General features: G+C 40.0%; 1 protein-coding gene across 4 annotated transcripts in view; it reads right to left on the minus strand.

The window, feature by feature from the left end:
- The window catches only part of SCML2 (Scm polycomb group protein like 2), a 117,250-nt gene that overhangs the window by 84,147 nt on the left and 20,975 nt on the right, over positions 1-12,128 (minus strand). For all 4 annotated transcript variants that reach the window (XM_024241124.3, XM_024241127.2, XM_054544369.2 and 1 more), the window contains 4 exons: positions 10,474-10,519; positions 7,028-7,096; positions 1,326-1,396; positions 273-507 (listed from right to left, as the gene is read on the minus strand). In XM_024241124.3, the coding sequence (XP_024096892.1) occupies positions 273-507; positions 1,326-1,396; positions 7,028-7,096; positions 10,474-10,495 (397 nt within the window). In that variant the 5' untranslated portion in view covers positions 10,496-10,519. The remainder of the gene's footprint in view (positions 1-272; positions 508-1,325; positions 1,397-7,027; positions 7,097-10,473; positions 10,520-12,128) is intronic.

Below are 12,128 nucleotides of genomic sequence, written 5' to 3' on the forward strand. Positions count from 1 at the left end.
CTGGTTTTGACATTTCAAGTTTGAAGACCTAGCATGAGTCTTGCCCTGGAGTGGGGAAACTTCCACACACATACGCCAGATCTGTACTTAAGCAAAACTCCACAACAGATGGTGCTGATTTCCTCTCTCATCATACATTCTCCACAGCAACCACCTGACCATCTATTTGCAAGAATGCCCAAGAAAATAAATTTTAAAAGGCCACTTAAAGCCATTTCTATTGAATATCACATTAGAAAGAATACGCTATTTTTAAAACTGTTTCTTCTTACCTAGTGGAGGTTGAAGTAAGTCTCCTTCCTTTTCACATGTCCCAACAGGTTGTATGTCTGGGGAATCGACAAGCCTCCAAAAATCATTTCTGTTGTCACTACCATCCAGTCGTAACCGTAACCTGGCCCCAGTAATTCCAATAACCGTAGCAATACATACTGAAGTGGCATTGCGAGGGTCACGGGCTTCCAATTTCATACCAGCTTTGAAATCATTCACAGGTGGAATCTGAGACTATATATATAAATAAAATTTGGTTAAAATGCATCAACTATAAGAGAAGACACATGGACAACTATGTCACCAGAATACCTGAGGAACATTTTAAATAACAGTCACAGCGGATGATGAGTGAGGTCAGAGCTGTAAGAGTCAAGGAAAAGATCTTCAAATTCTCTCCTTGGCTTGACATGCAGCATAAAAACACTACCTGCTGCTGTTCTCACTCATCTGCCCATTTCCAGGCAACCCAAATACAGCCTCTAAAATACACCCTGAGTGGCTTTCTAAAGTAAGAATCTGATTAGGCCATTCCCCTTGAAATTAGCCAACCAGCAGCTCACCACTGCCTATAATGAAGTCCAACTCCTCAGCACAGTTTAAATGCTCCCACACCTTTAACCTCATTTCCACATTATCGCCTCTATCCACTTTGTGCTCCAGCCACCCCAAGCCATCCCTTAATACTCAGATTCTTCCATGCCCATGTGCCTTGGCTTTGGATGTTCTCTCTGCCTGGACTATCCTTCCTCCCATTCCAACCATCTCAAATAGCGTCACTCCTGTGAGCCCTTCCAGTATGGAGTTATCACACTTCTCATAATTATTTATTTATATGTCTGCCTTTCCTGCCAGATGGGCAATCACAAAGCTTAGTATACCTGACATAGAGTAAGTTCTTAATTAATGAATGCAAAGAGACCATCTGGCTCTTAAGTGGCACTACCACAATCCCACTATCTCCTCACACTACCAGAATCTAACAATCACACAGACGTCCTCCAACAAGTTAATAGTTTACATTAACTAACAGCTACAGAATCTTGGCATACCTGACGGAAGCACTCTGAAGGAGCACTTATAGACCCAGTCTCTTTCAAATACTCCTCCCAGTGGAAATCATCTGGAAAACACACATGTGCAAAATAGTTTCTTAAAGCATATACAATGTAACTTTTAGTATATACAACTTTCAGGATTAAAATGGGTTTTAGTTCCATGCCTCTTAAGAGAAGAAAAAAAAAAAAAAAACTTCCAAAAGAGTAGATTCAAACATCCTGATCTACATTTCATGACCAGCATAAAAATAAAAAATAAGACGATATCCTGGTAATAATGGCTCAGATATAAATTATAACCTAGATACTCTCATTGTAATGTGGACTACAGCACAGTGATTCTAAAAATGTGGACGTTAGAAATAACTAAAGAAATTGTTATAGAGTAATAGCGAAGTCTACCCATCTGTCTCTAATATAAATTTTTTCAATAAATATGTTTTCACCACTTTATTCCATTAATGTGAAGGCACTTCTTTGTTATTCATGGGGAGCTAAAGGTTTAGTGTGTGGTCAAACAGAATTTTACCCTTGCAATGCTTTATGGAAAGAAAAAAATCTGGTAACCAGAGTAGTTTCTCAATGGACTATTAGATCTCCATTCAGACTGTCAAGATGGTGGCAGAACAAAGCAATAAACCAGTCATCAGTACAGTCACTAATATGGATTATTTTAATGACCTACATTTTCTAGACTCTTGCTGTCCTTCCTCACTTAGTTTTCATGACATATTATAATGTTAGAAGAGAAGATCAGAAAGCAGAGCACATTGCCTGGCTTGAACGTATCATTTCACTGTGCCAGCCAGACTGTCAAGACACTGAGAAAAAGACTTGATAGTAGTAGTGAACAAACTAGTAATTCACATGATGTTTAATTCTCATCATTCATGAGGCTTTTCTATACCCTTGCTAAATTTCCTCACTATAAAAATATTGGGTTTGACAGTTCTCTTTCCTGGAAGAATCTACATTTACCAGCTTCTTACATTTCCTTCAAAAGATATTATACTTAGATGACTCCCCCCTTGCAAAAAACAAAAAACAAAAAAACCTACAGAGTGCTGATAATGTTTAACAACCAGCTTTCTGGAAAATACAACAAAAAACCTGACTGACAGTGTTTGCAGATTTCTGTGATGTAAATATGACCACCATGGTTGACTGTAAGGTGCCAAGGTAAAACCACCAACCATGAAATTGGGAAAAGATGTACACAATTGGTTCTCCCAAGCCGGTGTGAGCCAGCTCCAGTGTATCACCATTACATATGTGTGTATGCATTTCTATATGTATGTATACATATTATATGTGGTATTAAGCATGTCACATGTAACATTTTGCACCTTGCTTTTGTTTAATAGATCTAAGAGACTGTTTCATTTAAAAGAAAATACTGGGTTTGATTCCACTTCCAGATGATGTGGGGCAAGCACTACCAGCATTGAAAATCATGCATCAGAGAGAGTGTTAAGCATGTGGGCTTTAGGGCCGGGTGCGGTGGCTCTGTAATCCCAGCGCTTTGGGAGGCTGAGGCGAGCGGATCACCTGAGGTCAGGAGTTCGAGACCAGCCTGGCCAACATGGTGAAACACCATCTCTACTAAAAACACAAAAATTAGCCGGGTGTGGTGGTGGGCACCTGTAATTCCCAACTACTTGGGAGGCTGAGGCAGGAGAATTGCTTGAACTCGGGAGGTGGAGGTTGCAGTAAGCCGAGATCGCACCACTGCACTCCAGCCTGGGCAACAGAACAAGACTCCATCTCAAAAAAAAAAAAAAAAAAAAAAAAAAAGAATGTGGGCTTTAGAGTCAGATCTGCCTGCTTCCAGTATGGCTCTACCTCTTACTAGCTATGTGACCCTGAGCAAGTCATTCACTTTCTTAGCCTCAGTTCCTTCATTTATAAAATGGAAAAAGTAATGTACATGGTACTAGATATGTTGAGAGCTAAATAAAGTAGCATATATGTAAGTCACTCAATAAATGGCACGTTATAAAACTAGAAGTCATAGTTGTACTTAAATTTATTAATACTGAATAGCTTTGTCAAAAGTGAAAACCGAAATCCATGGCTTCAAAACTAAACAGACCAGATGTTTCAGTGATTGCCCTCTAGCACTACAGATTCTAAGTGAAGCTCTACTACCATATGATCTTGGAGAGCATTAAAAAAGAACAAAATGGGCCAGGCGCAGTGGCTCACTCCTGTAATCCCAGCACTTGGGAGGCCGAGGTGGGCAGATCACCTGAGGTCAGGAGTTCGAGACCAGCCTGGCCAACATGGCGAAACCCCGTTTCTACTAAAAAAAAAAAAAAAATTGCTGGGCATCGTGGCGGGTGCCTCCCAGCTACTTGGGAGGCTGAGGCAGGAGAATCGCTTGAACCTGGAAGGTGGAGGCAAAGGTTGCAGTGAGCCAAGATCGCGCCACTGCACTCCAGCTTGGGCAACCAGAGGGAGACTCCGTCTCAAAAAAAAAAAAAAAAAAAAAAATTTAGTTGGGATGGATGGATGTCATTAAGAAGCTGACACCCCTGGAGGAAAATAGTGTAAGTCAGAAATAACAAGCAGGAAATGAATACCCAAAGAACTAACACTCTTCCATAAACCAATGACATTTGTAAAATTTTTCAGTAATATTAGAAAATACTTAATTCATCTCCATAACACAAATTTTAAAAATATTCTATTACTATTTGTGTCTGAATGGGCTACAATCTGAGCTAGCAAATCCTTTATACTAGTGCTCTACAATATAATTTTCTATCAAATTACTGGTTAATGACCATATGCAGCATTTGCCATTTGGAGCCTCAGGTTCGTTGGTTTTTGTTTGTTTTCTTTTCCCCCTTTTTTCCATAAGGCAAAATTCTTAATCATCTTGATAAAACCGTTCATCTTGGCTGCCCACGTGCTAAGACTCTACCAATAACATAGGGGAAACACACAAAGCTCCAGGCTTAACTAATTTAGACTTGATACATCTACGTCAACACCACCATTGGAATTCCCAACCAGAAGCCAAAATAGTCAGAAAGTCTTAGTTAAGCCTGAGGTCCCAGTCTGCCTCTGCATCATGTCTTCATTGACAGATTGGGGATGGGGGCAGTATTCTATCTCAGAAGAGAGGCCTGGGAACTGATATGATTTTATATATATATATATATCTCCTTGTGATCTGATTGTTATTCACATGTGCCCATGGTCTCTTCTTGTTTTACTTGTACTCTATTCTAGTCTACACATTAGCTCCAACATCTTTTTGTACTGAATATAAACCATATGAGCTCCCCTGGTCTTCTCTAGAGTAAATCAGAATCATGTCTTCCACCAGTGCTATCCTTGGGATCCCTTGCTATGTGAAGATAGGCAAAATACCTAGAGATAGAAGTTTCTCAGCTGAATGATCAGCATCCACTAATTCACAGCATTTATCACAACTATAATTAGGCATCTGTTAATTTCTATCTTGCCCATTAAGCTCAAAGAGGGTAAGAGGCTGGGTGCAGTGGCTCACACCTGTAATACCAGCACTTTGGGAGGCTGAGGCAGGCAGATCGCTTGAGCCCAGGAGTTCAATACCAGCCTGGGAAACACAGGGAGACCCTGTCTCTACAAAACATTGTTAAAAATTGCCAGGCATGGTAGTGCACGCCTGTGGTCCCACATACTCGGGAGGCTGAAGTGAGAGGATCACTTGAGCCCAGAAGGTCAAAGCTGCAATGAGCCATGATCATGCCACTGCACTCTGGCCTGGGTGACAGAGTAAGACCTTGTCTCAATCAGTCAGTCAATAAAAGAGGGCAGGAATCATGTCTATATTGTTCGTAACTGGATTCCCATAGCAGGTCATCAGCATGTTGCCAGGCACTGTCCTAGGTACTGCAGATGCATCAGTTAATAAAACAGATTAAAACCCTGGCTCTCTTGGAGCTTACCTTCTGGTAGTCACTCACTGATTTCTAAAATAGGATGTTAGGGCCCAGGCCTGAGAAGTATCTGCAGATGGCTATCAACTTAAGTAATCTATTTTTTTAATTAAATGTCTATAATGGGAAAATCTATAGAGGCAGAAAGTAGACCTGTGTTTGCCTAGAGCTGGGGGAGACAGGAGGCACTAGGGAGAAATGGGGAGTACTGTTAATGGGTACAGGATTTCTTTTTAGGGGGATAAAAATGTTCTAAAATTGACTGTGGTGGTGGTTGCACAACTCTGTGAACATACTGAAAACCGTTGAATTGTGCACTCTAAATAGGTGAATTATATGATATTTGAATTATATCTCAGTAAAGCTGTTATATTTTTAAAAACAGATGGAGAGGAGTTTGTAGGGATAAAGAACAGTCTAATTCAATGGCCTCCATTTCCTCAGAGTATTTGGGGGTCCCAGGGAAGAGCTGAAGAACAAATAAGGCCATGGGAAAGAAAGTTAAGGGAGCACTGAGGGCCCAGCTACAGTGAGAGACAACAATTCCGTGGGGATTACCTCTATAGGCAATCTTCAAGTAGGAACAGAAAGTCATAGGGTGAACTGCTCTGCACTGGGGCTGGCAGGGCAGATACAACAGAAACACAAGGGGCAAGAAATCTCTGGAAATGTCTGGTAAAACAATAGTTTGCTATGTTATTTTTTAATGCCTTTTGTGTACATATGACTTATTTTCTCATTTAAGAGCAAGCCAATGCATCAGATTCTATTACATCTCCTGAGTGTCTCTGATGCAATATTATACATGTGCTGTTCATAATAAGGAACATGAATTAATCAAGTTAACATTTACTGAACACTATATGCCTAGGCATTATATTAGGTGCTTTAAATTCATTTCCTCTATTTATTTCCAGTAGTACCACGAGGTAAGTACTATCATTATCCCTGTGTTATAAAGAAGAAAAAAGAGCCAGGCGCGGTGGCTCACGCTTGTAATCCCAGCATTTTGGGAGGTTGAGGCAAGTGGATCACCTGAGGTCAGAGGTTTGAGACCAGCCTAGCCAGCACAGTGAAACCCTATCTCTACTAAAAATACAAAAACTAGCCAGGCGTGGTGGCGCACACCTGTAGTCCCAGCTACTCGGGAGGCTGAGGCACAAAAATCGCTTGAACCCGGAAGGTGGAGGTTGCAGTGAGCCAAGATCACACCACTGCACTCCAGCCTGGGTGACACAGTGAGACTCCGTCTCAAAGAAAGAAGAAGAAAAAGAGTCTAAGAGCTGTTGAGTAATGTGCCCAAGGTCACCATGGCCAGTAAGGAGTGAGAACAGAATTCCAGAACACGTCTGTCGGACTCACCACAATGCCTATAAGCTCTTAACCACTGAACTGTCTTCTGACCATGAAAAAAAAGCTTTCACATTGACTATAACGTTAGAAGGGTTTTTGCTAATAACCAAATTATTTTAAATTGGTAATACATGGAAATTAATAACTAGATATCTATAATTTAGGAAAATTTGCACTGAAATATACAAAGTTACCCTTTTACTTAATCCATGTCAACTTATCTCTAAGTAAAACCGAAGTAAAATTTTCAAAATAAAATACAATTTTTGACCTTTCTTATTAGATTCTATATTTACAGAAGTTTATGGTATACAGACTGTACAATAAGAAATCAAAACAATAAGAAAATTTGCACTTAATTTTAACACTAGTGAGGAAGAAAACTATGCTGTATTAAATTACTTTAAAACCTACCCCTTTGTACAGAAGACGTACTTGACTGAGGAGTTTTCTCTTGATTCTCCTTCTTGACATCCATGGAATCTAATAAAAAAGAAAACAGCAATACTGGGAGGCCACAGCAACAGCTTGAAAGAGCACTCAGAAAAATATAAATTAAAAAAACTTTAAAGAGCCAATTTTAGTTTTATAATATCTTCATTTTCCACGTAGGACTTACCATTTTCTAATGTACTATGCATTTTATAATTTGCTCATTTATTGTCTCACTCTACTCAAATGAAATCTCCAAAAGGGCAGAGATTTATTTATTTTATTCTCTATCTCATTCACTGTGGTATCCTCAAGTGCCTAAAGCAGGACCTGGCATCACAATACTCTCAAGCGTTTGTTAAATCAATGCATCAGGCCGGGCGTGGTGGCTCACGCCTGTAATTCCAGCACCTGAGGAGGCCAAGGCAGGCAGATCACATGAGGTCACGAGTTTGAGACCAGCCAGGCCCACATGCGAAACCCTGTCTCTACTAAAAATAGAAAAATTAGCCAGGCATGGTGGCAGGCGCCTGTAATCCCAGCTACTCGGGCAGCTGAGACAAGAGAATCACTTGAACCCGGGAGGCAGAGGTTACAGTGAGCCAAGATCGTGCCATTGCACTCCAGCCTGGGTGACAGAGCGAGACTCCGTCTCAAAAAAAAAAAAAAAAAAAATCAGTGCATCAATAAATCAAAATGAGCTGATCTTTACAATGTTTAAATTAACATGTCCTAGAAATAAAACGGATGCTTTTGAGAGTTCAAAACATAACAGAGAAGCTACAATACAGTGTAATTCAATGGACTGGGCAGAGATTTTCTCGGTGCTAAGCTAAAGAGCTCAAATAACACTGGACCTGGTAACCTCACCAAATCTAAGATGTATCATTTCATCCACATGTATTATAGTATGTATCTCTAAAAGGACTCATTTTTAAAAACTTAAGCATAATACTTTTATTACATCTAAAAAAATTAACCATAATTCCTTAAAATCATCAAATAACCAGTGTTCCCCAATTGTCTTAACTATTTTAAGTGTGTATGCTTGATTCAGAATCCAAATAAGTCCACACACATAGCAATGGTTGATATGTCTCTTACATCTCTTTTGATCTACAGGCGTCTCCCTCCTTTCTTCTCGTTTTTATTCTTCCCCTTTACAATTTTTTTGCTGACAATACCAGTTGGTTGGTCCTTTCAAGTTTTCCAGTCTGGATTTTCCTGGCTACCTCCCCATAGAGTTCGGCTCCTCTGGTTCTTGTATTTTCTTTAAATTGGCATTCATATTTCAATCCAGAAGAGTTTGGTCAGATTTTAAGACTGGCTTTTTGGTGGGAGAGGAAAGGACAAGATGACTTCATAGGTGGTGTTGTGTATTTCTCACAGGAGGCTCCTAATATCTAGTTATCTCTCTTTTCGTGATGTGAACAGTCGTGGATGGCTATTGCCTAGATCCTTTCGTTTATTAATGGTTGCAAAATGAAGGTATTCTAATTCTATCATTCTTTATTAGCCAGAAAACTTCCATAGAGAGAAGCTTCCATGCTTCAACCATTCAGTTACCTTAAGGCACAGATCACATAGAGAAATCACAATCAGCACTTTATTATTTTCCTGTATTTCTAATTTTCAAAGTGATGAGCTGGATCTCTAGCATTCTCCACAGATGACCAGTAAGTTTTATTTGTTTTGCTTTTTATTATCATTATGAACTCATGGATTTAAACATACTTGTGTTGCTATTTTACCCTTACTGATGTTCTAATTGTCAAGTGACAAACTTCTTAAAGAAGGATCTAAGAATGATGCCATTCAACGTAACAGATCTACTTACTAGTTATGACTGAGTGACTCTTCAAAATGTTTGAACACTTGAGAGGGATATATGAGCTGTTTTCTGTTTAAATGATTTCAACTGAGTGGTTGAAAAAAGGTAGTTTCTCTATATAGAAATGTTCTGGCCAATAAAGAATGATAGAATACCTTCATTTTACAACTACTAATAAATGAATGGATCCAGGCAATAGCCATCCATGACTTTTTGTGATTTTCACATCACAAAAAGAGATAACTAGGCTGGATGTGATGGCTCACACCTGTAATCCCACCACTTTGGGAGGCCAAGGAGGGAGGATCACTTGAGGCCAGGAGTTTGAGGCCAACCTGAGCAACACAGCAAGACCCAGTCTCCACAAAAATTTTTTAAAAAAATTAGCCAGGTGTGGTGGCACACATCTGCAGCCTCACCTGCTTGGGAGGCCAAGGCAGGAGGATCACTTGAGCCCAGGAGTTTGGGGTTACAGTAAGCTATGATTACGCCACTGCACTCCAGTCTGAGTAATTTCATCTCTGTAAAAAAAATATTTTTTTAAAAAAAGGCCAGGCACGTTGATTCACGCCTGTAATTCCAGCACTTTGAGAGGCCGAGGCAGAAAGATCACTTGAGGTCAGGAGTTCGAGAGCAGCCTGGCCAACATGGCGAAACCCTGTCTCTACTAAAAATACAAAAAATTAGCCAGGCGTGGTAGCTCACGTCTGCGGCCCCAGCCTCTCAGGAGGCTAAGGCAAGAGGATCACTTAAGCCCAGGAGGCAGAGATTGCAATAAGCCATGATCGTGCCACTGCCCTCCAGCCTGGGCAACAGAGCAAAACCCTGTCTCAAAAAAATAAAAATAAAAATTTAACAAAAGACAGAGAGAGAGAACTAGATATTAGGAGTCTCCTGTGAGAAATACACAACACCACTTATGAAGTCATCTTATCCTCTCCTCCCTCACCAAAAAGCCAAACTTGAATCTGTACAAAGAAAGTATATTTACTAAATAGTTCTACAGAAAGATTTTTCTAATAGAAAACAAAGTAAAACTGTAAAGGCATGCTTAGCTTCTAGAGAAGCTAAAAATCTAGTTAAGAGACTACACTAAATTGATACACTTAAAATTATAGAGAACAGCATTTAGTACTCAGCATTCAGCCAGAGGAAAAGTCATGAGAGATACAGCGCTTTAAGGAGAAACAGGATGTAGGAAGGCCAATATGTAAATAATGTATTATGGGAAGGAAGATACAACACAAAGCTGACTGCAAATAAGTGTGGCATATTCATGGAATAGTGAGCAGACTTCTCATAGAGCAAAACAGGATGAAACATTTTTTAATCACTCTTTGGATTCTAATCTTGGCTTTGTCACAAACTATTGTACGACCTTAACCTCCCTAAGTTTCAGTTTTCTCATTTATATAACTAGCAAGGAAAGACAATGACCTTTAATAGCTATTCAGTTCTAAAATTCAAATTCTAAGCACCTAGCATCTCCTATAAATTTCCTTTTTAAAGGCTTTATTTCAAAAGTTCAGTATACCAGAAGATATTCATTCCAAAGGAGTAACTAAAAACATTATTACCTTTAACAAGTAAATCTTACCTTCATTCACTGTTTGTCCCATGGTATCCCTATTTGGTGTTGTTTCCTACAAGGAGAAAAACCAATTAGTGCCTTCTTTTAGCCTATTACATTTCTGAAGGGTAAATAGCATAAGAAGTCAGTTATAAGGCCAGATCAATTTAATCTGTTTCCCTTGAACAAAAATGATAAGATTTGTATATGCCTAGCTGCCTGGGAAGGAGGAAGAAGGAATTGAGGAGTGACTGCTAAGGGGCATGAGTATGGGTATGAAGTTTCCTTTGTGGGATAATGAAAGTGTCCTAGAATTAGACAGTGGTGATGGTTGTACACCTTGTTGTGAAAATACTAAAAATCATTGAATTGTATACCTTAAAAGGGTGAGTTTTATGGTATGCAAATTTTGACTCAATTTTTAAAATTAATTGAGTAAAAAAGAACAGTTGGTAGGTTAGCAAAGTTAGGATTCAAACTGAGGCCTATTCCAGGAAGCCCACTTCTGCTACATCATGTTGCCAAGAGGTACAAGAATTATGACTGTGTTGGGAAAACCTGTAAGAACTGCAAGAGTCAAGTCTAACAAGAATTATGTTAGAAGCCTTGTGTATTTTGAGCCGTAATTCATTAATTCAAACTTTTCCTGCATGTCCTCAATATGCCAGACATTCTGCAGCAAAGATAAATAACAGGCTGTCCTTGGCCTCCAAGACCCCAGTCTAGTCAGAAATAAGCATATGAACAAAACACAATATAAGTGCTATAAAAAAATATGTACATGGATAAACCTAACATGGCAAAAGGCTATCTATCCCGCCACTACTCCATGTGCCTGTAATAAGAACATGATGATGTGTATAACTGAAGGTAATCTGGCACTTAAAGTAAACCTATGAAGAATACATTCATAGGCTGGGTGCAGTGGCTCATGCCTGTAATCCTAGCACTTTGGGAGGCCAAGGCGGGTGGATTTCTTGAGCCCAGCAGTTCAAGATCAGCCTGGGCAACATGGTAAAACCCCATCTCCACAAAAAGTAAAAAAAATTAGCTGAGCATGGTGGCACACGCCTGTAGTCCCAGCTACTTGGGAGGCTGAGGTGGGAGGATCACCTGAGCCCAGGGAGGTCAAGGTTGCAGTGAGGCAAGATTGCACCACTGCACTGCAGCCCAGGCAACAGTGAGACCCTGTCTTAAAAAAAAAAAAAAAAAGGTGGTGGCACACGCCGGAATTCCCAGCTGCTCGGGAGGCTGAGGTACGAGAATCACTTGAGCCTGGGAGGTGGAAGTTGCACTGAGCTGAGATTGCACCACTGCACTCCAGCCTGGGAGACAGAGCAAGACTCTGTCTCCAAAAAAAAAAAAATTCATAAAGCCAGCTACAGAGCCTTCTGTACCTCTGATTCAACAGACTTACACCCAAGCATCACCTTCCCAAAACCTGCTTCTTCTCCATCTTTCTCTTACACTACTACTTTTTCAGGTACATGGCCTTAAAGTCCCAGGTGTGTTTGTTCCTCTTCTTCAATTCACACATTCAATCATTGGCCAGCATGCACCGGCTCATTTCCCTTTCCCCTGCCATTCACTGGTTTATACTTTCATTGGCTCCTGTCTTACATAGTACCATAGTCGCCCAACTCATCTCACCACAGTGTCTTTCCCTACTATAACCTATCCAA

This window comes from Pongo abelii, chromosome X (assembly GCF_028885655.2).
Source record: "Pongo abelii isolate AG06213 chromosome X, NHGRI_mPonAbe1-v2.0_pri, whole genome shotgun sequence".
Lineage (NCBI taxonomy): Eukaryota > Metazoa > Chordata > Mammalia > Primates > Hominidae > Pongo > Pongo abelii.